This window comes from Eulemur rufifrons, chromosome 29 (assembly GCF_041146395.1).
Source record: "Eulemur rufifrons isolate Redbay chromosome 29, OSU_ERuf_1, whole genome shotgun sequence".
In the NCBI taxonomy this organism is placed as follows: Eukaryota; Metazoa; Chordata; class Mammalia; order Primates; family Lemuridae; genus Eulemur; species Eulemur rufifrons.
In genome coordinates this window covers 58841723-58868521 of record NC_091011.1, presented here as the reverse complement: position 1 = coordinate 58868521, position 26799 = coordinate 58841723, and the positions used below count along the sequence as shown (strand labels likewise).

General features: G+C 34.7%; 1 protein-coding gene across 9 annotated transcripts in view; it reads left to right on the top strand.

The window, feature by feature from the left end:
* The window catches only part of PHTF2 (putative homeodomain transcription factor 2), a 116316-nt gene that overhangs the window by 64725 nt on the left and 24792 nt on the right, over positions 1-26799 (top strand). For 6 of the 9 annotated variants that reach the window (XM_069462650.1, XM_069462652.1, XM_069462647.1 and 3 more), the window contains exons 3-9: positions 798-854; positions 7260-7329; positions 7964-8122; positions 10636-10801; positions 11724-11888; positions 21453-21639; positions 24144-24299. In XM_069462650.1, coding sequence (XP_069318751.1) covers positions 798-854; positions 7260-7329; positions 7964-8122; positions 10636-10801; positions 11724-11888; positions 21453-21639; positions 24144-24299 — 960 coding nt within the window. Of the gene's footprint in view, positions 1-797; positions 855-1177; positions 1190-7259; positions 7330-7963; positions 8123-10635; positions 10802-11723; positions 11889-21452; positions 21640-24143; positions 24300-26799 lie in introns of all 9 variants that reach the window. The other 3 variants (XM_069462646.1, XM_069462649.1, XM_069462645.1) reach the window with 1 other exon arrangement.

Here is a 26799-nt window from a genome sequence, read left to right as displayed (position 1 = left end):
ATGAATTTTTAATTGTATAGAATATTAGTATTTTTCTTCTTTAAAAAAACTCCATAAAGGATTTACCACTTGGGAGTTTTCTCCTCAAATGTAGCAGAGCTGTAGCAATTGGGTTTATTTAAAATAAAAGATTCCCTAGGGCAGTAGTTTTCAAGCATCAGAATCATCAAGAGAGATTTTTAAAACACAGCTTTTGGGGGGCCTCTACTCCCATATTTCTGATTCAGTAAGTCTGAGGTGGAACCTGAGAGTTTGCATTTCTTTTTCTTCCTTTTTTTTTTTTTTTTCCAGAAAGGGTCTCACTCCATTTCCCAGGCTGGAGTGCAGTGGCATCATCATAGCTGACTGCAGCCTTCCAACTCCTGGGCTCAAGCGATGCTCCTGCCTCACCCTCCCGAATAACTGGGACTATAGACACGCACCACCATGCCCGGATAATTTTTTTATTTTTGTAGAGACAGAGTCTTGCTATTGCCCAGGCTGGTTTTGAACTCCTGGCCTCAAGTGATCCTCCTGCCTCAGTCTCCCAAAGTGCTACAGGTGTGAGGCACTGTGCTGCCGAGAGTTTACATTTCTAAGAAATTCCAAGGTGATGCTATTATAATACTGCTAGTCCTGAAATCATACTGTGAGAACCACTGCAATAACAATATTGATTCTAGAAGTCTGAGATAGCTAAATCTAATCTGTGCTGAATGAACACTGAGTTGCATGTAGTTCAGACAGAGTTGTACCTATTTAATGGGTACCAGCAAGGATCATTTAATGTAGTGTTGTCTTTTTTTTTCTTTTCATAGATTGGAGCATACGATCAACAAATATGGGAAAAATCTGTTGAACAAAGAGAAATCAAGGTAACAAGTTTATTTCATTTTATCCTGAAATATACTTCTTTGAACTGATTATTAATCACATTTTATGTAATATTTTTTCATATACATTTAAGGTATAAATTAATATTCATCTAAACTTTTAAATAAAGAGATAAGCTCTTTTAGGATGGGATAGTCACATGTCTTCTGACTTTTTTTTTTTTTTGGCTTTTTAGCATCTTTCTGTTCTTTTTAAATTTAATTTCTAATTATTATTTTTTGTCAGCTTTTTTCCCCTTTCACTTGTCACCTTATACTTCTAGTTTGCTTTTCCTCCCTTTTGATGCTGTCATTGCTCTGTACAGTTTATTAAACTGGTAAGTGTTTCAGGATTTTTCCCGCCTGAGTGATCCTGTGCAAATGCTGCTCTGCTTAATTGAGATCTGCGTTTTGGTGCTACTAACAGAATGTCTTGGACTCAAAAAGAGTCGCTGAAAAGTTGGTCATTTTTAAAAAGAATTTAGGAAAGTAAAGCATTAATTGAAATATTTTTGTAGTAGATATTTTCTTCCTGAACATGCAGTCACCTCTCTTATGCCAAAAAGATATTCTCATAGGCTAACTTGCTAGCATGAAAACTACTTTTAAACTAAATTTGTTGTTTCTCAGCACTCTTTTTTGGTAATAAGATTTATATTTTTCATTTACATAGATACTAATCAGTGTGTTCCTGCACGAGCTAAATTTAATTTGGGCCTAGAGAATGTTACTTTAGTTACTTGACATTTCCTATTTTGAATAGAAAGATTTACATTAGATTGAAAACCAATGTCTATAGTTATTTAAAAATCTGTTCAAAAAAATCTGTTAGTTTTTAGATAACTTAGTCATCTATAATAAAGAGCAAATTCTTTGCCATTCATCAATTTTAATCTTGAACTATTTTTATACCTTAATACATTTAACAAAGTTGTGGTATGCCTTAAATATAGGATTAAGTCATGAGGACAGAAAGATGAAGTAGATTATAGTTTTATAGGTGAGATGCATAATTACAGATGAGATAAATTCAAGTAAGAGAGGCATGTCTAAGTCTATAGGAAAGTGCAGGGAGAGACAACCCTGGGAAGGTTAGGAAAGACTTCATAGAGGAAGTAGTTCATGAACTGAGTTTGACAGACATTGGGGAGAAGAATGAGGAAGACATTCTGGACAGAAGGAAAGCATATAAAAATATGCATAAAGGAAGGAAGGTGCATGACTGAGTCAGGAATCCTCAAGAAGTTTGATTTGGTAATAGGTTAGATGGAGGAAGGAGATGAGGGTGGTTAGGAGTAAAACTAGAAAGGAAGATGGAAGTCAGATTATGAAGGGGTTTGGCTGCCTTACCAAGAGTTTAGACATAATCTAGAAAACAATGGAAGAGACATTAGAAGATTTTAAGCAGAACATTAAATTTATATTTTCACAAATTCACTAAAGCAGCACTAGGTATAATACTGGAAGTGGAACAGATTTGAAATTCTGTTTTAGAAATATCCAGTTGGTACTTGGGAGGGAGATTTGGGAGTCCTCAGTTTATTATATAAAGTGTGTATATGTGTGTGTTATATATATTATATATTATACATACTACATGGATGTAGCCATAGGGATGAATAGATTTCCATTGAAGGATTAAAGAAAAGGGCTGAGAACAGAACATTGGGAAATACCAACACTTAATAGATAGGCAAAGAAAGAGATGCAAGTAAAGAAGGAAAGAAGTAGGAGATTTATGAGAAAATAGTATGAAGAGTGTATTAAGAGAGTTGGGGATAGTGAAGCAGATAAAGAGCAGCAGAGAGGTCTAGTAAGAGGCCACAAAGCTTTTTATACTCTTTGATAGTTACAAAGCCTGTAATTCATTGGACAGAAGACATTAAGTACCTTGAGAGGTTATGTTATCAGTTGACACATTTGGAAGTTTTTAAATTTAAAAACCTCAAAAAATATATACCGAAATAATTTTTTAGTTTTTGGGAGCCATTCATCACAAACTACTACATTACATAGGTAATTTCTTCCTTTTTTAAAAGAGCTATTTTAATGCCTAAATAGAAGTTAGGATAAGGAAGGATTATGTTAGTTGCTACTTGATGCCACTGACAGGATGATCTTAGTGAAGTTGGTTCCTATAACTTCATTCTGAAATATGTTTCCCTTTAAAGATAATACTTTGTAATAGTAATTGAAGAATTAAAAACATATTAAAACGTACTCTTTGTTATTATGAATGAAGAGGGTCAATTTGTTGACAAGCCTAAAAGTACGTTCCATTTTTGCTAAACAGTCTAGTGGAGGCAAATTTATAGCATCAAATAATTTTATGTTTATTTTAAGGAAGGTAGAGAGGTGTATAACTGTTATGTCTTAATGTTAATATTTGATAAAAATCCTAAATACTCACCTTTTGTTTAGAGAACATTATACCAAATGTATTGAATTCATCCCATGTAATAATCGATTCTCTCAGTTGTCAAAGTGGTGACAAATTAACCAAAGAAAGATATGAAAATATATTTCTTGAAAATTTTTATTTTTCAAATTAAAGACCCATAGTCGATATTGCTAAAGTATAAAATCTTTGTAAGTTCGAAATTATTTTTTCTTAAACATTTTAGAAATTATAACTAAAAACTTTGTTTCATTTGCTGATCACCTTTACCAAAATTTAAAAATAAATGTGGCCGTTTTCCCTGTTTTATTACCTACTACACTTTCAAAGCTTCACCAAAAAGCTTATAAAGTGATTATAGAGGAAAAAGGGATTGGGGAACTAAACAGGAATTCTGGAAAGTGAAACTAACATTTATGTGCTTTGATAGAGTCTAAGTATACAATAGTTTCATGCGCAGAAAGTCTGTGTCACTGAAGAGAAGTACTTTCTAAACTTAAACAGCCCTTTTCATTTTTTGGCTCAACATTATCTGTGTACTTAGAGATTTTTTAAAAATGCAAAATTTCATACTATTGCATTTGAGTCATTTCACTGTAGGAGTGTACTATAAAAGTTTAAATGTATATTCAATAAAGAAAATATCATTTTGATTCTTGGGGATTTATTGCATTTTTACTACTTGTTTCTACTTTCTAGTTTGTGCATAAATCAGTAGTTTCTCATTCTGTTTTTTTAAAAATTTGTTTTCATTTTGTATTTGTTCATTTAAATTTTTTGAAGGTCTACGGTAGTACTGAAAGCTGTGCTACTTGTGTGAATGTAGTTTACCTCTAACCAACTTAAAATTTTCCAACTTAAAAATCTACTTAATTAAAATCAGATTTTATGAATGCTCATATCTTGGTGCTAATATCTTTTATTTTTGCAAATAAAATCATTAATATTAGACTTATCAGTGAAATTTTTATGCTTTTGTTTTTTTAAACTCTTTATTCCGATAGGCTACCTTGAAGGGAAGGAAAAATGTTACCAAAACTGGCAATTATAATGTGGCTGTACAATATGGCTGAAAAGAAAAGTTTTAATAGCACATAAAATAAGAAAAGAACCACATATAAATAAGGTCAAGTTAGAAGGAGCATTTTGAAAAACAACAGTTGCATAAATCAAGACAATTTGCTGTTTCTCTTATTATAAAGACTTCAGTTCTTAAAAGAATCTTAATAAAAATTTTAGGTATACAGCAGTAAATTAAGCTTCAGATTAGTCAGAAAACATTGGCAATAAAGTTATTTTCAAGTTGTTAGAGAAACAATTATAAAAGAAATAAATTAAAATGTTACTATTCTCAAATTTTTGACTCTAATAAAGGTAAAATCCCATTATAATAAATTTTATACCAAAGCAAAATAGTACTTTATTAACAAAATTTTGTTTAAGTGTATGTTTTTATTAGAATTGCCTTTCCAGGTGTGGCATGGTGGCTCACACCTGTAATTCTAGCACTTTGGGAGGCCGAGGTGGGATCACTTGAGGCCAGGAATTTGAGACTACCCTGAGCAAAAGTGAGACCCCCGTCTCTACAAAAAATAGAAAAATTAGCTGGGCGTGGTGGGGCAAGCCTGTAGTCCCAGGTACTCAGAAGGCTGAGGCAGGAGGATCCCTTGAGCCCAGGAGTTTGAGGTTGCAGTGAGCTATGATGATGCCACTGCATACTAGCCCAGGCAACAGAGTGAGACCTTGTCTCAAAAAAAAAAAAAAAAAATGGCTTTCTAATTTGCAAAATCTTAGAAATGATTTATAATCTATCAGCCACTCTATAGTGACATTAAAATGGGAAATACAGTACAGATACAATTGATTCTCATTGTTTGTGGTAGCTATGTTCTATGAAGTCACCATGAACACTGAATTAGCAAATACTGAACCGTTGCTGCTAGGGGAAATACAGAGTTAGATACCTGTGAGCCCTTGGTTATAGTACTTTTGTCAGCCAATCAGTACATAACTTTGTTTTATATGTGTTTCTGTTTAAAAACACCTATTCAATATGTATTGTTGATTCATTAACAATGAACTCGTGGCCAGCAGCACTATAGATCATGTCTGAACAGAGATTATCTAATACATACTTTCTCCATAAAGCACACCACAGTCATCTTGTATGTAGGAACACTAGGCATCACTTACACTGGAGGGCCATCTTAAACAACAAAGTTGCCAACTAATGTGAAAAACATGACACTAAATGGACAGTGAAAAGTATACCTGTTTACAGTAATGAGAGCTGAAACAATAAGGTAAAGCATTGCCTTGTTCGACCTCAGCTGTGGGAAGGTGCAAGTTAGGTAGCTAAACTTTTTTTTGCCACTTTGCGCATGTCTGTAAATGAGGGCAAAAGCACTCTGAGTATTGATTTGGGGGTACAGCTAAATTTTAGCAAGTAGGCAAATTTGCAAATATGGGGATCGACTATATGTAAAAATTATCATTGCTATATCTTCAACCCTGACCCTTTCCTTCTCCTTCATTTTTTTTTTTTGTGTGTGTGTGTGTGTGTGTGTGTGTGTGTCTCTGGGTACTTGAGAAGACAGACTATCTGAAGGAGTTCAAAGGTTAACTGCATCTCTGTTTCAGGGTATACTTTTGGTTTAGACATCTTAGTTAATTCTGACCTCAAATGCTATCCTCTTCTTTGTTTTAGATGCAAGCAGTACTTAATCAGATTTTTACTTTAGGAGGTTGTTACCTGGATTAGAACCAAAGAAAGGATTTACTGCACAGTTATTTGCCATATATATATATATATATATATATATATATATTTTTTGTTTTTGTTTTTGTTTTTTTAAGACAGTCTTGTTCTGTTGCCTGGGCTAGAGTTCAGTGGCATCATCATAGCTCACTGCAACCTCAAACTCCTGGGCCCTGGTGATCCTCCTGCCTCAGCCACCCGAATAGCTGGGACAACAGGCATGTACCACCATGCCCGGCTAATTTTGCTAATTTTTGTAGAGACGAGGTCTTGCTATGTTGACCAGGTTGGTCCCAAACTCCTGGCCTCAAGCCGTCCTACCATCTTAGCCTCTCAGAGTGCTAGGATTACAGATGTGAGCCACTGTACCTGGCCTACTTGCTTAATTTAATGAATAATAAGCAAATCATCTCAACACTTGTGTCATCTCTTAGCACTTGGCTCCAGAGGAGTTTAGCTTAAGTTCTTCTAATTCTTAACATCCTAGTCTTAAGTAATAAAATAACTTATTTTTCCATAATTTTTTTAGCCACTAATTTTGATTTCCGCCTCTCACTTCCACTCTTGTACACTGATGGTAGAAACTTAATTTTAGTCAATGTTCAATAATTTCAAATTTAAATTTAATTCACAATAACTTCCTCTTCCTCCCCCTCTTCCTTGTTATGGTATCTAAGTTCTGAGGCGATGAGGTGGCATTGCATTCTGATCATTGGTTGGCATGTGAACATGGTGGCAACCCTGAGATGTGCATCATCATGGCTCTCGGCTGATTGGTACCTGCCGAGAAGTCTGCATCTCCATCTATTCCTCAGCTCTGTGATCTACTGCTTTCTGCAATAACACCCCCAGCATCACACCTTGAGGGCCCTTGGGGACCACTGTTCCCTGAGCTAGCCTCAATACTCTCCTAATGCCAATCTGGGGCCAGTGCAATCCTCTGGACCATCTCAGGCTGTACACCTGAGTTTGCTTGATAATGATAGTCTTTGTATTATAATTGTACTGTTAATAATAAACAGGCCTCGCATGTTACACATATCCCTAAATATATCCTCTAGGAAAGTAATCAAATTTATTACAATACTATAATTACGTTCCATTTGTAACAAATGTATAATGTGTTACATTGTTGTGTATATTATTACTTTATTTAAATTGAAATGTTTAGGAGTTGATTATTTTTTGCTATTCTGAATTTTTAAATAATATATGTATATATAATTTCAGTACTTCTTTTAATATATCATAGGGGTTAAGGAATAAACCAAAGAAAACAGCTCATGTGAAACCAGACCTCATAGATGTTGATCTTGTAAGAGGTGAGTGTCGGACAAATAAATGCTTAATACATGTAGACATTCACCTTGATGGAACAATTCAAAATAGGCTATATATATATTTGCAGCAATAAATGCATTATGAGTCTAAATGAAGGCAGTAGTAATATAAAAAAGAGAGTGGAAGCATTTAAATATTACTGATTAGTCTTTCCTCACACTAAAGATCATTCCAAGAAATAAGTGTAAAAGAGTAACAGCTCATGTTTACTTATTAAACTATAGAACTTGGTTATAAAAATTAAAGTGGTAATTTGTAATTCCAAACTAGAACTGACATTTGAATATTGTCCTATATTTGTAAAATATGTGGGGGAAATTCTGCTGTTAATTTCAATTAATAATGTTTTTCAAAGTACCTGAGTTAGTTAATACAGCATGAAGGATATTTTTAAAAGCATCTGTTACTCAAAATTGGATATTTCTCACTCATAGCATAGTACAGAATAAAGTTATATGTGTTGTTTTTCCAAACATTGAAATTTTTTATCTGAGGAGATTAAAAAATAATACCTAAGTGTACTCTGAATTGAATAGAAGTTGATTCTTTTCTGCTACTCTGGATTTAAAAAACATATCTCTATATACATATATCATTTATTTTACTTTTTTCCAGGGTCTGCATTTGCTAAGGCTAAGCCTGAAAGTCCTTGGACTTCTCTGACTAGAAAGGGAATTGTTCGAGTTGTGTTTTTTCCCTTTTTCTTCCGGTGGTGGTTACAAGTAACATCAAAGGTCATCTTTTTCTGGCTTCTTGTACTTTATCTTCTTCAAGGTATAATTGAGTGATGGAAATGCATTTTGCTTTTAACTTTCAGCATGTTATATTTTTAGGGTTACTAAGACTTTTTTTTAAACATATACTAACAACTACTGAGTATAAAGTGAGTATGAGTATGTTAATAAGACACAAAAACTGATTTGGTATTTAAAATGTTTAAGAAAACAAAGCAGTTATTTTCCAATATAATTTTATGAAAATTTGAATCTCCAGATGGCTAAAGAAAAATAGAAATTGAGAGGATTTTTAAAAATTGGAAAGAAAACCTCTTCAAAATGTATCCCCCATAACATACACACCAGTCTTTTTTTAAAAAATACAAACTATACAAGTTTATTTTTCATGCCTTAGGTATGGTTTCTTTTTTCTGTACCTTTTGCCACTGTGATCTGAGCTGTCCTCATTCTATTGAAATTCTTTCTATACACCATACGCTAAGTGCTTTCTGAATCTCATTTAATTCTCATAACCACCCAGTGAAATATAGGTACTATTTTTGTTTGTTTGTTTGTTTTGTTTTTGTTTTTTGAGACAGAGTGAGACCCCAGCTGGAGTGCAATGGCATCATCACAGCTCACTGTAACCTCAAACTCTTGGACTCAAACAATCCTCCTGCCTCAACCTCCCCAGTAGCTGGGATTACAGGCATATGCCACTGCACCCAGCTAATTTTTCTATTTTTAGTAGAGACAGGGTCTCGTTCAGGCTAGTCTCGAAATCCTGAGCTCAATTGATCCTCCTGCCTTGGCCTCCCAGAGTGCTAGGATTACAGGCGTGAGCCACCATGCTCAGCCTAGGTACTATTATTATGCCTACCTTATAAACATAGGACCTGAAAGACCTGAGGGACCAAAGCCACGCAGTCACCAAGTATGGTAAAGCCCAGTTTCAAGTCTAACGTAGGTGACCATATGTCCTAATTTGCCTTGGACTGTCCAACTATCCAAGTTTACTCACGTTGTCCTGGTGCTTTTAACATCCCCTATTTCACTCTCAGAAGTGTCCTGGTTTAAATGATAAATTACATGGTCACCTTAACACCCATATATACCCATCTTTTTGATTTAATAATTATTAACATTTTGGGATGTTTACTTAAATCTGTTTTGTTAAAGTAAATTATATATATCAAGACATTGTACCCCTGAATATATCAATATGAATATATCTCTTCAAAATATGCATATTGTATGACTACATTACAATGATTGTACTTAACAAAATGATCAAAAATCTTCTAATATTAAAGTTTTCCACTTGTTTCAAAACAGAATTAGGTACTCCTAGGCCCTGGATTCAGGCATGGCTGGATCTAGAGGCTCAGGTGATATCTTCACTTTCTATGCTATTGACTTTCCTTCCTTGCCAGTCACACTCTTAGGTTGGCTCTTTCTGAATAGTGGCTGAGATGATCCCTGGCAATTTCATATTTTCATTGTCTTTAGTGTTTGTGATCTAGGAGAAAGGCCTTCTTCAAGCACCTGTGTTAGTCCTTGGAAAAGATTCTGATTGTCCCTCCTTAGGTCACTTACCCATCTTTTTATTAGCTACTATGCTCAGAGTTATTGAGACTGTGGCAAGCCTAGATTACATGTGTATCCCTGAATAGAAGAAATAAGAACATTTGGTAGACAGATAAAGAAGGGAGACTCCTAAAAGGTAAAGAGAGTTTATGTACAGAAAGTCTAAGGAATGCTGAGCAGCCAAAAACAAGATTGCCCCTTCATGCAGTAATGGTAAGCATTGATGGGTGGTTTCCCTGGAAAATATGCCTAAGTAAGTTTACATTATTAATTCTAAGGAGATAGACCTCTGTTAATAAGAAGCTCTTTATAGCCTCATTATACTTACCATGAGACTTCCTTCTTTATAAAAAAAAGAAATAAATGTACTTGAAGTTAGTGTGGTTCTTTCAATTGTGATCTTACACTTAGATTCATATGCATCTAACTTTCATTGCATTGTTGAGGTGTGTACTTTAGAGATTATGGTGGTTATCATCTTTTTTTTTATCGTTTTGGAGATGCAGTCTTGCTCTGTTGCCCAAGCTAGCATGCAGTGGCATGATCATAGCTCACTGCAACCTCAAACTTCTAGGTTCAAGCAGTCCTCCTGCCTCAGCCTCCCAAGCAGCTGGGTTTACAGGCACATGCCACTACACCCAGCTGATTTTTCTTCTCACTATGTTGTTCAGGCTGGTCTTGAAGTCGTGGCCTCAAGTGATCCTCCTGCCTCCGACTCCCAAAGTGCTGGAATTATAGGCATGAGCCATTATGCCTGGCCTATGTTGATTATCATCTTGCTCCAAGAGTTTATTACTAAATATACCATGGTTAGGCTGTGGCAAACAGTAAAATAGTCTGAAAGAGCTTGTCTGGAGTACATTTTAAACTCATTTAAATTTAGAGAAATAATCTGGCAAGAAGTAATATAAAAACAATTTTAAAAGTTTTGAAGAAGTGACTATCAGATCTATAATTAAGCATATTTTTTTTCCCTTTTTGTAGTTGCTGCAATAGTGTTATTCTGTTCCGCTTCTAGCCCACATAGCATACCTCTGACAGAAGTGATTGGGCCAATATGGCTGATGCTGCTCCTGGGAACTGTGCACTGCCAGATTGTTTCAACAAGAACCCCCAAACCTCCTCTAAGTACAGGGGGTAAACGAAGAAGGTACTGTCTCTTTAAAAGTGATCTTTTTATAGACTTCCATAATTTTGAATCCAGGATTGTTTTTGACTGCTCTTAACCTTCATGGAGTAAAATGTTATCTCATACAGTTGCTCTTTCAAATAAAGCACTGAGCTTCAGAATCAATAACCAAGTGATTTAGCTTCTATATTTGCCTCACGGCCATTTTGAGACCACATGTCTGTTTTTTTGTTTTTTCCTTGAAGCTTATTTCTAGTCACCTAATATCAATGTAGGGAATATATGTTAGCTAGAGTTGTGAATAATTCCCACTACTTACAAACCTTGTGTTTTTAAGATGCTTTGGCAAAAGCAAGAGCCAAGAAGAAATTTCAGCTAAAGCATTTATTAAATACTATTTGAAGCTGTTTAATATTACCCTTTGATTAAGTAAACATAGCAAGTCTCACTGGCCACTCAGTACAATGGAGTTCTGTTTTAAGGGTCTTTTGGAACAATTCCTCTTTTGAATATTGTTGCTAAGAGATTGTGACATTTGCAGTGTTTGGGTGTTGAGATTTAAGCCCATCTCATTTTTAAAAGATACTACCTACATTAGATAAACAGCGTTGCTAATCAGTTAGATTATAATTCTTTCCAGTCTAAATTTTCTTCTTTCTTCATCTGCAGATAAGTGGCATTCAAATAGGGAAGAAATGTGATCCTTACAATCTTCTGTCCACTGACCTGTCAGTATGAGCAGGGAACAATACCTTAACATTTATAGAAATTGGTCTTGAATATGCACCATGATATTTGGATTAAATACTATAAAGTAAATCTAAATTTTATTATGTATTAAATAAAGTTGTGTTTATGTTTTTCAAAATTTTGATCATACTACTGAGAAAATGGTTGTTAAAATTTTAAAGCTGCCTTCCACTCTTAATCTCTTCTGATAAAGGAAATTAAGAAAAGCAGCCCATTTGGAAGTACATAGGGAAGGAGATGGTTCTAGTACCACAGATAACACACAGGAAGGAGCAGTTCAGAGCCATGGTACAAGCACTTCTTACAGCGTTGGCGCTGTCTTCAGAGATCTCTGGCATGCTGCTTTCTTTTTATCAGGGTTTGTATTTATTTAAGGCTATATATGGCATAGAGATGCACTATCCCTTTTCTGGCACTTCAGTCTAAGGTAATGAATATTAATTACTTTAAATATGACAGCCTCATTATGTATTTTATTTTGATAAATTGTAATACTATAGATAATGAAAATATAGAGAACATAAACTTTACTTTGGGTTATGTATATATACATCTGTATAAGAATAAATATATATATACTACCAAAATATAGTTAGTTAGGATTTCTTGATTCTGATTTCTTTTATATTTAAGTACTGTTTTACTTCTGTTAATTGGTTAATTTATTTTTATCTGCATTATAGATCAAAATTGGCTAATATGTCATGTGAATTGTGTGAAATTTTTTTCTTCTAAGTCCCTGCCTCAGTTAAACAAATTTATCTGAAATAAAACATATAGGCACTGTTATTTAAACGAATAAAATGTATACTTTAGTATGAAATTCTACTTTTTTACACTGGGCTTTTTGTATAGTTTGTACCATCAAACCAAATAGGAAAATATAATTACAACAAACTTCAAAAATAAATTAAACCTAACTCAATCTTATATTATTATTTTGGATATTTAATTCAAAACATTTAAGAGTTATGTTACTAGTTTACATATACTTATAATAAATCTGAACCGTTAAAAAGCTATGATCAAAATATTGAGTGTAACTGATGACAGGTGCTGAATTAATAAATGAAGAAAAGGGATACTGCAAATAACTATTCTGTCATTTTGTTAACTCCTTTACTAATATATTTTGTCAATTTGTGATTGTGCTCTTATGATAAAGTTTATCATGCATTATGCAACTAAGCAATTATATCCTGGGCATATTTTCTTTGATTGTAATTTTTGGGAAAGTTTTCCAAATCTTAATAGTTTGCGGTAACATGGCATTAAGTTGAAACCCTGGCTATTCCAATTACTTCTTTCTTCAGAGACAATGTTTTTCTTTTTTAACTTGTGTTGGATTCTATCTATATCTCTCTCATTAGTCATTTCTTTTAAAAAAAAATAGCTCTCCTTTCTAATATTAGGATACAAACAGTTTAATCACTGCAAAGGTAGTTTCTGAAACATTTCTCAAGACTTTCAGATAAGCAGTTATAAATAGCATAGTGGATATAATTTGCTTTTTGGGAATCATTTAGTTGTTTTGGTTGTCTAAAACTGATGCTGTAGTATGTGTAGTGTTCAGAATCCCCCTAAAACTAATAGGTTGGTGCCTTTGGAAGTTTATCATCTTTCCATAGTCAAAGGAGATCCAGACTTCAGTTTTCCTCCTGTTGGGCTGCAGGATGACCATGACCAAGACTACCATTATGTGGGTATCCATTACAGTGGCTAACCCACTGGATTTATTCTCTATAATCATGAGAACTGTACATCTGAATATTTTTAACAGTGTACTATTTTCAGCTGTCTCATTTTGGGGCTGGTTTGCCAGCATATGGATGAGACTGTTTTTAAATATTAGGTACAGAAAGGTCCTAAGAGAAATGTTAAGTTTAGAAATCCTAAGCTGATTTTAGAAATCTTGATGATGTCATCTTCCCTCAGGCTTTGTTAAGTCAGGAAGGGCTTAAACTGAAATATCAACTGAGCCTAAACAAAATTATTTCATAGATCAAAAAGCTGGACACTTCTATTAAGGTATCTCAATTAACATAACCGATGGAAAAATAAATGAATAACCACAAAAATGTCTAGGCTTTGTGTATAGTGTTTTGATGATTTTTAAATGTTAGGATGAGAACCACTATTTTAAAATCTTGGATTTATAAATTGGAAAGGTGGTATTTGTCATCTCTAAGTACATTTTATTCTCAAGATAAAACTATTCTTTTTAAAACAGGGCACAGTATTTCTCATTTGAAAAATTAGGAATTACTTTTAAAAACCTTTATGAACCTAAGGAAACAAAGCCTAAGAATATATAAATTTAAAAAGATATAAAAATTAATTATATTTCACAAAGATTTAGTACTTCAATTTCAGTGAATTTTTATCTTAATTAGCATAATTTTAGTTTCTGTTGAAAATATTGAATAGGAAGAATTATATCTTCATTGTGTATCTCTTCAGTATAATACTTACTTCAAAATTCAAATAGATCCTAAATTTTCTTTCGTGTCCTTTAAAGTTTGTTTTGCCATCACAATGTCACTGAAAAACAGCAAACAGGAATTATGCTCTTTTTTTAAGTAGAGGAAAGTAACATATAAATTGACTTGGTAGTATCAGAATAAAACCAGATCACATGTTAACTTATGTGCCTGATTCACTTACCTTTAAAATTCCTGTCACATTTAGATTTAGTATTTACCATTTTTAACACTAACGGGAAAGTTTAAGATTTAATAAATTGATTTTCTTGACAGAATGGCATGCCCTGCAAAATATAAGTTAAAGTGGTATGCTGTCCCTTTAGAAATTTTTGGTATAAGGATTAAAATTTGGTTTTTATTGACTGTGGCTTAAATAGTTTGGTTGTTTAAGCCTGTGGTCCCCAACCCCTGGGCCACACACTGATCCTGTTAGGAACTGGGCTGCACATCAGGAGGTGAGCTGCAGGTGAGCAAGTGGACCTTCCTCTGTATTTTAATATACACACTAGTTTTCATGTTTAATATGCACAGTGGTTTTTATGTTTAATACAATAGATTTGAAATGTTATGAACTAGCAAGTCCTTTAAAAGTTGTGTTAACTTTTGTTTAAAGTTTTCAATGTGAAAAACACATCCAGTTTTATGATTTATGTATATAGATCATATATTTATTTGCATTTTTTAGAAAGGACTGAAGTCATAATTTATCTCACAAAGAAACTAAGGTGATTATATTGCACATATTTCTTTCTTTCTTTTTTTTTTTTTTTGAGACAGAGTCTCACTCTGTCACCCTGGCTAGAGTACAGTGGTGTCATCATAGCTCACTGCAACCTCAAATTTCTGGGCTCATATGATTCTTCTACCTCAGCCTCCTGAGTAACTGGGACTACAGGCACGCACCACCACACTCGGCTGATTTTTTTATTTTTTGTAGAGATGGGGGTCTTGTTCTTGCTAAGGCTGGTCCCACACTCCTGGCTTCAAGTAATCATCCTGCCTTGGCCTCCCAAAGTACTAGGATTACAGGTGTGAGCCACTGTGCCCTGCTTATACTCCATATATGTCTAAAGGTCATTCCCTTCCAAGAGTAGCTTTGACTTAGCAGTACTCCTTGAATGTGAAGCATAGTACTTTAAAGAAAATTCTACACAGGTCATGCTAGCCAAAGATCAAAGTGACAGGCTAATCATAAAACTGTAAGCCTTGATCATAACCATGAAATTGCACTTGGTTTCTTTACATGTTTTTGGTTCAAAATCCAATGCAGGAAATACTTTTTTTTTCTTATTAATCAAGAAATATTTAATAAGCACCTATCATAGGCCAGGCGTTGTGTTACATACCGGGAATACAATGCTGAAGACGATAGGCTATTGGAGGAGAATCACATATAAACCATTAAAATATAGTGTTATAAGTGGAAATAAAATGCCCTAGGAGCATGAAGGAGAATACAACTATCTCTGCCTAGGAAAGTTAGGAAGGCTTCACATTTTAGTTGGGTCTTGAAAGTGAATTTAAACAAGAGGTTGAATAATGCAATGTTTTTACAAGAAGGGTGGTTCTGGGAATTCTGATAACATCATTCCTATATCATTTTTCTGAATAGAAATGTATGGTAAACTCAAGAAGCTGGAAATACGAGGGTGACCAGCTAAGGCAGAGTTGAGGAGAGTTGTGGCCTTATGATGGTTCACTGCCTAGGTGATTGGCAAGGTCTGGGTTGCTGGTCCTTCATCTAGGCCCTTCTCCCTCAGCATCAATGGATATTCCTAGGAAAAGCCCCTAGTTACTCCTACAAGCTTCATCAACACCCAAGACAGAACTGAATCTGAGATTTTTTTCCTCTAAGAATTATAGAATATAGAGTTCAAAAGAATACTGACAATCACCAAGTTCAGTTGTTTCTAACTAACATCTCCTAGGATCTTAGGGATTCTCAGAGTGGCAAATGAAAATCTATAATCAATTTTCAATATTCTAAAAAGCCTATCAGAAGTTCCACATTTTCTGGTAGTATTAAAAACAGGTTTCCTTGGTTTATGCTAAAATCATATCCTATCCATGTCAAAACGAGGTTCTGACCGAGCTGTCTTCCAATTAAACACAAACTATTTTCTCATTATTATACTCAGTTTGGTAAACAGCTTTTCAAAATCCACCAGTGAGATCATGGTCAAGCCAATAAAACTGGTAACGTCCGATACAATGTTTGTAATTTACAAAAAACTTTTCACTGATTTCATCCTGATTTGTTCCTCATAACACTGGAATCACTTAATAACAGCAGAGCCGGGAGGCCTTGACTCTCAGGCCAGTGCTCTTTTCAACTGCTCTGAGCTTTCTAGGTTCTTTTTGTGTGTCCCTAGTCTACATGTCAAAATGACGGGGGTGCCTGTCATGCCCTGGCCGTTGGGTCACACTGCCTACCTCTGAAGTGAAAGCAACTGATCTTCTTGTTCAGGAGCGTGGCTTACTTGCACACACACATTCACGGTACAGCGACTCAGTGCCACTCTTGGCCTGGAGCAGGCAGCCTGAAGTAGCTTCCCATTAAAATATATGTTGTAAGTAAAATTTTACAATATTTACTTTTTAAGTAAATCTCTCACTTCCACTACCTTTCCTTAGTATTTTTACCCCCTAAAACAAGAGAATAGGATGAATTATTTAAACATCTGAGTTTTAGAAACCTGTGTTCCTTTTGAGAAATTCATATTATTCTTTGAGGTTCTTGCTTTCGCTTATTAATAGCAATGTGAGTCACATAGCAATTAGTGATAAAACTAAACCTGGCCTGGAGCAGCCACAGGTTTTGACCCTCTTTACTTGCAATAATTAGAATTTAGCTCTTCTACCATTTCTCCCTTCTTTCAGAATTTTGTTTATGCTCAAATTCAAAGAATTCCCTAATCAGGTAACAAATCAGTTTGTACTTTTTTCAATATGCAATTTTATTTTGAAACAATTTTAGACTTCCAGAAAAGTTGCAAGAACAACACAAAGAACACTCGTGTATCTTTCATCCTGAGACCTGATTAAAATTCTGCTAATTGCCCTTATTGATGTCCTTTATTATAGCAGAAAGCTTGTCATCTGGGATCATTTGCCACACCAAGTGATCATGTCTCTTTAGTCTCCTTCAATCTGGGATGGATCTTCAGTCTTTCCTTGAGTTTCATGCTCTTCACATTTTTTGAAGACTTCAGGGCAGCCACTTTGTAGAATGTTCCTAAGTTTGGGTTTGTGCCAGTGGTATGCTGGATCTGGCTCCAAGTAACTTGTGAGAACAGAATATTCATATTTCTTCTCAATTTTATGTTCAGTGATATCAGTTGGTACTTGAAACTGGCCATGGTGGAATTATTGGCACCATAGAAGTCAGGAAATACATAAACAAGGGCTTTTTTCCCCTAGAGAGTTTGTTGTTAAACATTTACCAGCACACCATTGGATTCGCCTAATGTTTCTTTATGATTAAACCTAAATTATGCATTTTTGACAGGAATATCACAAAAGTGACACTTTGTTCAAATCAGTGCATCTTATCAGATGGCAAATAGTGTGGATTTGTTCCATTACTAGTGATATTTACATTAATCACTTGGTTAAGATGATGTCTGCCAGATTTTTCCAATGTAAATTTATTTTTCCTTTAATAATCAACAAATATCCTGAGATGTGTTAAGGCTAAAAATACAGTCATTTCTTGGTATCTTTGGGTGATTGGTTCCAGGATCCCTGAGGATACTGAAATCTGAGTATGCTCAAGTCCCTTATAGAAAATGGCATAGTATTTGCATATAACCTATGCACATTCTCCCATGTACTTTAAATCATCTCAATTACTTATACTACCTAATACAATGTAAGCATTATGTAAATAGTTGTTATACTGTATTATTTAGGGAATAATGACAAGGAAAAAAGTCTGTACATGTTAAGTACTACAATCATATTAAGCCTAATTACATTTTAAATTAGAGGTTGATTGAATCCGTGAATGTGGAATTGCAGATATGGAGGGCCGACTGCAACTCATTTCTCATCCACTTTCTCCTCCTAGTTTTAGCATCCATTGATGATTCTTGCCAAAATTATTATTATGATGGTTCCCAAATGGTGATTTGTCTAACTTCATCCTTCCTTCTACATTTATTATTTGGCATTCTACTTTAAGAAGAAGCTTTCTCTTTACTCACAAATAGATTATGAGCAATCTGTTTACTCATAGATTTCTATTTTATTCAGTTTGTTACTACATTATTTAGTTTGATGATCAGATTGACCGAACTTTAGCCAGTGGTGCCCCTTTGAGCAGTTTCCTTGTTAATGTTGACATGCCTCTATCGTTCTTGGAGCATTTCCTTACTTTCTGGTGCAAAAAAAAAGTTTCAGGGTCTACTTTTACTTCCTTCTGCTTCAGCCCTGGAATCAGCTGCCTTTTTTTTTTTTTTTTTTTTTGGTGCATAGAAACCAAAATCTGGGTGCAAGCAAGATGTGCTTACTGCTTTTGGGGTGTTGCTAACCCCAGGCCTTTTCAGTGGCAGAGCAAGAAAATGTGTGTTTATCCCTTAACATTTATATTTATTTCTATAGCTATCTTTATATATTATAAACCATGAATTTGTAATGATAGCTCCAATTCAAATACAATACCAGGGGTTCATTCTATCTTTTCTCCTTTTTATATTTATATCTACTTTTTCTATCAGTAAAAAACCTGATTCCATTATTGTCAATGTGTCTATTTATTCAATTAGTCTCCTGTATGTAGCCCATCTCCTGACCCTACCGGGCTGCACCTGGCACCCTGCCCTAATATTGTACTCAAATGGGCTGCCATTATTAACTCACTGGGGTGCTCCTGCTGTCCCACTCCAATAATACTCTTTCAAGTGTTGTCATTACCAGCCACTGAGGCTACCTTTGTTTGTATTTTGAGCTACTGTGTAAACTCTGAGGGTGGTGCTTACATTTAGTATTTTCTTTTGCCATTGCAGCTTGATCTGCATTTGGTTCATGAAAAGCATGAAGTAGCTACTATAGCTTAATAACTTACTGTTCATATCTCCTGATAGTATTACATATACTTTGAGGAGATAGCGGGGAGAGAAACAACCCATAGAAGATTGGAAAGAAGCAGAGATACGGAAGGAAGTGAGAGGTAGCTGAAAGGTATCATAATGAATGCTACTAGTAGTACTCTTCTACCTAGTTTGACATAGTTTTTACCCTGTCCTGTTAAGGAAAGAACACATGTCCCTTAGAAAAATGCTTAAAGCAACAGCTTTTACTGACTCAAAGATCTTTCACTAGGCCTTTGTCTTTTTGCCCTGTAGAGTTCTCGTTTACTTGTCATGTTTTCCCAAATTTTCATCTGCTGTTTATGCTTTGAACTACTGGCCTCCAGGCCCATGTTTTCAGTTGCCCACTCATGTTTCTCAGCATGTTCCATCTTTCTTCCCAAATAAATTTATCTTTTCATGCACATTCTGTCTGATTAATGGTTCTATAAACTTTTCCACTCTTCTTTCAGTTCATTTATTCCCTTCTCAGCCTTGTCTAATTTCCATAAGCCTTCATAAATACCTTTCCAGCACACTCCTTCTTCTTTATCTTTGAGTTTCTGACATTTTCAGAATATTAAATAACTTCATTTTGCATAATGTTCAAAATGCAGATGTGGTAAAGGGAACAATTAATAACTGATGCTTCTATCACTTTCTTCCCCAGGCAGAGAAGTTTGCAAGTTTCCTGTATGCCTTTTGTTTTCTATTTTTGCCCATTCTCTTCTCTACTGTAATTCATGTTCTCCCTTCTCCCTGCTGCTCTTAAATGATCTCTATTCTATGGCCCCATGTTCCCTTGATCTGTCCATGCTTCTGAGGATCATATAGAAAGAAAATGGTCAGCAGATTGGGCTTCCCAGTCTTGCTACTCTGTGGAGATCGGTTCTGAATGACTAAAAAGCATCAGTGCTCTGTAGAGCGTATGGGAAATATGGTCTGTCTGTCTCCCTTCGGAAACTTGCAGAAGAAGGGCCTATTATCATAGGACACAAACCTTCTGGGCTTTGAAGAGTGTGTTAAGAAATCCTAAATAGGCAATTCCCCAAAGAGTGGACAGTTGGAGGTAGTATGGAGATACAATCAACTTCATAGTCAGAAGGTCTGTACCGTAGTGCCAGCTTTGCTTCCAGCTGGCCATGTGACCTTAAATAAGTCGCTTATACCTCTTTGTGCTTCTGATTCCTTGTTTCCAAAATGAGCGTTCAGAATAGGTGAGTTGTAAGTCCTGCGCAGTTCTAAAATAGAGATGCCAATAGAACTGTGTTAAGTGTAGTGTTAAAGATAATGTAGGGTTTTGTGTGTGTGTGTGTGCATTTAAAAAAACTTGTTTTTTGACCTAATTGAAGGTAATATACTAATTTTATTTTTCCTTTCTTACAAAACTAATACCTCTGGGGAAAATTCAAGGGAATTTATTTAAATATAATTGCTTTAAAATGTTTTATGATAGACTTAATCTGCCTTGAGCACAGTTTAATTATGTGTGAGACTTACATTATATTTCTACTAACCGTTTCTTATGGTGAAATAGCCATTATTTCACCCACTGTTGTCTCTGAAGAGGACTCCCCAAGCATTTGCCTATTTATAAAAAATATCTTGTTTATTATTTCCCATGTAGTATTTGTATATTGGAAAAAATTATTCCTGTAAATGAATATCCTCAATTCCAGCCCTTTAGGTATTTATAAGCTGCATGATTACTAATGTTTTTTCCCAGAGATTATTTCAGTGGGTGAAAGAGGTTATTTCTTTATTTTCATTGTAGTCTTCACTTTTTCTATTATTTAGAACCTTATTTAAAGTTTTCTGTTTTTTTTCATATATTTTTATGTTACAAAAGATGTTATTCTCTATTTTATATTAAAATGAATTGTATATTAAAATGAATTTATCAGATATTTATGTATACATACTAATGGTAAAGTATTTGGGTAGAGTGTTAAAACTAAGTTAAACTACTAATTGCAACTTAACCTGAAAATTACTAAGATAGTTTTCAAACTAAAACTTTAAAGTATATTATTAACCGTAAAGAAGTGGGCAAAATTTTGATCCTAGATTTTGCTCAAAGACCAGGTGACTTTAACTAAGAATTTTTTGATAAGTTAGGGCATGTCTCCTAGAATTGCTATTTGTAAGACCTTAAAACCTGTAAAATAAATTGAAGTAGGACATTAATTTACGTGTTTATTTTATCTGTTAGATATTATGTTTCTAAATTATTTATTTTGAAAATAGTGTGGCCATTAAAATTCTGGGAAATAACTATCAGATGTAATTATTAACAGACTATAATTTCGATCAATAACCCATTCAAAATAAGCTAAGTCCAAACATGCTTCTGCATATTTTTCTTTTTAGATCAAAGAAAACAAAGAATTCAATTGACAAGTCTACTGAAACTGACAATGGCTATGTATCCCTTGATGGGAAAAAGACTGTTAAAAACAGTGAAGATGGACTACAAAATCATGAAACTCAATGTGAAACTATTAGACCAGAAGAGACAACCTGGAATACAGGAACATTGAGGAATGCTCCTAGCAAAGTAAGCATGACATTTAAAATAATTTGCCTGTGTGATTTTATATTAGCTAATGTGAAGTTGTCAGGTCAGCGGTCTGTTCTTGGTTCTTGGTGTGCTCTTGGCGGAAGAATGACCAGACACACCAAAAGCAAGGCAAGCACCAGAAGTTTACTGAGCGAAGTAAGATACATTCACCATAGATGGTGAATGGGCCCCCTGTTGTAACAGGAGGGCTCCGATTATGGTCTGGGGTCCTGTCTTATATTGCCTAGGCTGGGCCCTCCTTGTGGTTCAAATGTCACCATGGAACCACTTTGATAGGCAGTTGAGAGTTATATAACCTGAGTCTTATTGCGCATGTGGTTATCCCGTGATCCTCTCTGAAAGTCCGTGGTGGGGGGAACTGCAGTGCAGATTTAAGGTAATGACATGATAATTAGCCTTAGGTTGTTCTGAGTTACGTTCCAGACCCTGTTGTGCCTGTGTGCTTGGCCTACAGGCTGGGAATTCTCTGCATTCTTTTGCAGTTGGTGCATTAAGTTGTGATTGGCAGATTGGCAGGGCATTCCTTCTTCTCCCAGATGTGGCAGTTGTTTGGGGCACCTGCCTTTGTCTCCAGGAGAGTCAGAGGTCCCTCACTATCTACCTAACAAAGTGACTTAGATATAATACTAATAGTTGCCCTTAAACTAAGTATTGTCTCCAGAATTTATTCTGCCAGCCTTTATAAATAACATGAATGAAGCTGAAAATCAGATAAAAGTATTGTGTAATTAAACTTGATTGCCAGTATAATTTGGTACTTATGAATTGATTGATGGCTCTAATCTTCCAAAATGTTTAAAGCACTTTATAGTTGTTGTTTGTTAAGCCTTACTTTTTCTTTCCCTGCTTCCATATGTGTAAGAATTTGCATTAAGTGAAACATATAAATTATTCAGAAAGCTAAAGTAGAAAACCAATTTTCTATTCATATTCTTCATATGAAAATGTCTTGTTTTTTCTACATTCATGACCTACGCTCTCAGCACATCTGTTTTGTTTTTAATCTGAAAAAACTCTTATTAAGGAAATGTTTGTTTTTTGTTTTTTTTTTTTTTTTTGAGACAGACTCTCACTCTGTTGCCCAGGCTAGAGTGAGTGCCGTGGCATCGGCCTAGCTCACAGCAACCTCAAACTCCTGAGCTCAAGCAATCCTCCTGTCTCAGCCTCCCGAGTAGCTGGGACTACAGGCATGCACCACCATGCCCAGCTAATTTTTTCTATATATAGTTTTAGCTGTCCATATAATTTCTTTCTATTTTTAGTAGAGATGGGGTCTCGCTCTTGCTCAGGCTGGTCTCGAACTCCTGAGCTCAAACGATCCGCCCACCTCGGCCTCCCAGAGTGCTAGGATTACAGGCGTGAGCCACCGCGCCCGGCTGGAAATGTTTGTTAAAAGTAACAATTGTTTACTTTTCCAAAATAATAGAGCGACTCTGAGTTCATTGTAACAAGACCTAGTGTAATGTCTTCTATTTCTTTGTTTCACTGATTTTTTTTTTTTTTTGTTAAATAATTTATTCTTTAAAATCTGTTACGGTAAAAAAAAATATGGTCAAATTAAAAGATGTTACCTCTATTACATTTAGGAATGTAAGCATGAACATTTTGTGTTAAGGAAAATAAAGAAAAGAGGATTGTCTAATTTTGAGTAAACTTTGTGTTACTACCTACTTTCGGTAAAGTATGTGTTACTACTTGAACAGACACATAATTTCAGTACTAGTAGCTACAGCACAGCATGGGCCTGCAGTGAAATATGGTCCATTACTCTGATTTTTCAAGCATTTAGCTCTCATAATATGAACCTCACATCACTATAATCACTCAATAGGTAAGTTTTCAATCATACAGCTTTCAAACACATTTTTAGGTTTGTATTACATAGTAAAGTTATGTGAGGAATATGAAGATATCAATAAAACATGTGCTCTGGAGTCCTTTAGTTTCAAACTTTCTAAAATCTAGATGTCTCTTACAAATTGATGTGTCTATAATGTTGTCTATCTGGTATGTGCACACCTACAACTATCATTCACTCCCTCTTGCCTGTAAGCCATTATTGAATCAGCGGGGGGGTCTTATGATTGATGGCTTTTTCAGTTTAGAAAGAAATAGTATAATTAGTTCCTTTCATGTCTCTCAGTTTCTTTTAAATGGTCTCTGTTCTGCTTTTCTTCTGTTTTATGTATTTTTTATTTTTGTTAGCTGTTTCAAATGTCTATGAACAAAAATGTTACAGAGCAATGTTTGACAAATGGCTGTTGAAGTACTTTTAAAAGTAAATGTACTTTAAAAGTATAATCACTGATTTAAGACATTGTTTTCAGAAAATCAGGTAGTACTAATCACTTTGAGGTATTTGAAGGTATTTTGAAGATACATGTATGCATGCGTATATAATTTAAAATCTTGCAGTTTAAAAGCTAAAAGTTCAGTTAGAAATTACCTATTTTAATCCTCTTTGTGTACTCCCAACTTAGGATACCCAAAGGACGGTAACAAATATCTCTGATGAAGTCTCCAGTGAGGAAGGTCCTGAAACAGGATACCCACTACGCCGTCACGTGGACAGGACTTCTGAAAGCGTTCTTCGGAATAGAAAGTCACACCATTATAAGAAGCATTATCCTAATGAGGTATACACTTCGGCCTTAAATATATCCATACATAGCTATTTTCTATGTTACTAATTTATAACTTTTCTCAGCAATTGAAAATTATTGTTGAAATAAATATTTCCCATTACTATCAGTATCTGTTACTATTATATGATCTGGATTTATAGAGTAGCAGTTTTAGATTTATGTATTGTGCACATAGTGACAATGAATCACATATTTGAACTCATTTTGTGCATTATTTTTGAAGACTCATACATTGTTTGTTGTTTGCTTTTAAAGAAGACCATTCTGGTGAGACAATCTGCAGATTCTGTGTTCATGTTTTTCACAATTTGAAAGGCTTTATAGGCCGGGCGCGGTGGCTCACGCCTGTAATCCTAGCACTCTGGGAGGCCGAGGCGGGAGGATCGCTCGAGGTCAGGAGTTCGAGACCAGCCTGAGCAAGAGTGAGACCCCGTCTCTACTAAAAATAGAAAGAAATTATATGGACAACTAAAATATATATATATATATATATATATATATATATATATACAAAAACTTAGCCGGGCATGGTGGCTCATGCCTGTAGTCCCAGCTACTAGGGAGGCTGAGGCAGGAGGATCGCTTAAGTCCAGGAGTTTGAGGTTGCTGTGAGCTAGACTGACGCCACGGCACTCTAGCCCGGGCAACAAAGCAAGACTCTGTCTCAAAAAAAAAAAAAAAAGGAAGGCTTTATAATTCTTGATTATAGCAAAGTTATTCTAAGTAACTTCCTTCATATTACTCTCTCTGGTTAAGTCCTCATACTATAAAATTTAGTTCTTTTTTTTCTTCTTTGTTTCCATTTTTTCTTATTAATTTTTGTTTTCTCTAAACCCTTTTCAAACTTTGTCATATCTCTTGAGCTTAAAATTATTTAAATAGAAAAAGAATTTTATTCATTTGAATTTTCAGTTTCTAGTCTAAGGATAGAATACTCAATTATCTGGCTTCAAGGCAAATCAATTATACCTTATGTCACTTAGCATTACCTTCTGCTCTTTTTGAAGTATATCAGTATTTTTTTCCTTCATGATTTTGGGCTAAACTTATGAAAAATCCAGTATTACACTGTGCTAGAATATGAATGCCTTCAGAGTATTAAAATTAGCAGAGTTACTTCTTTGCACACTCTTCTTTGTGGTTGTTTCTCTAGTTAATTTTTCTGATGACTATGGTTGCATTTCTTTTCTCAGTGGCTGCCATTAGACACTGATGCCTGTATGTCTGTCTGCTCATTGCCTCTTAAACCACATCATTTGATGTACTGTGTCCTTCTCCTAAACCCGATAACTAAGCTTATGAAATTAAAGTCTTACTCTTCATACCATTAGAAGTCAGTTGATGCTGGAAGGGAGCTAGAGGGCTGTTTGAGCCCTCTCCTATAGAATGAATTATTTGGTTGTAGACGTACTTTTCTCACCCCCCATGATTTTGTTCTTCTTGGTTTGCAACTGTATTTTGAATTATTTTGAAGGTCTTGAAGGATAGAACATTATTCTACTAATCTTAACTTTTAAATAAATATGTTGCTTAAAATCTTGTAGATTTCAAGCTAAATAAGACTGATAATTGGTAGGCATTGATTGTGTTAAATCTTTTTTAATATATAAAAGATCACATAAAAATAAAATCTGGTCATCAAACTCTTCCTCTGTAAAGTGAAGAACTTAGACTGAAAGATATTTAAAAAGCTGCATTCAGTTGTAAAAAATTTTGACTCTCTGAAGTCAAACTAGCTTTAAAAGGGGGCATTTTTTAAAAAGCAAAATAAAGTCTCTTTTGAATAAATAAAATTGAGACAGAAGATTTGTAATGCTGTTTTTACATTTTTGTTTATAGTATAAATTGCTATACTCCCTTCAAATTACTGGTCATATTTTTTTCTTTAAGAATGAGGCACAAAAAAATTGTTTGGGCCCACCCAAACACAATGAACAAGTATCTTTAGCACCTACCTTATGCCATTTATCACATAAAAAAAACAAAAACCCACAAAACAAAAAAACAGGCCTTCTTGAAGAAATAGCTGAAGCCTGAGTCCTGACTGTTGCAAGAAATACACAAAATGACCTGGGAACTTCTTGATACGATAGAGAGCAAGAAAGCTATTAAAGACTACCAAGGTCTTTTTAGAAGGACTCAGGAGCCAAAGATAGAACAGTTTGAACTTTAATTTCTCTTTAAAAAAGTATTCCAACTGATAAACAAAAAGAAATGAAAAAAATATCCTTTGGGGAAGAATTTTGTGCATGAGTGGGACTGGTGGGCTTCATTATAAGATATGACAGGTGAGGAACAGAGCCATTTGTTGTAAGCCTCCCAGATGGCAGGCAATATCTATCAATAAACTTTTTAGGGGCTTCTAGTTTTTCAGGAAGAATCATCCAGTCTTCTGGTGGAATGAGGGTGGGGCATAATAAAACAGGCTGCCATGGTGTTTGGCACCTTCTGGGTAGGAGGTGGGAAATCTTTTCATTTAATGTGTAGACTT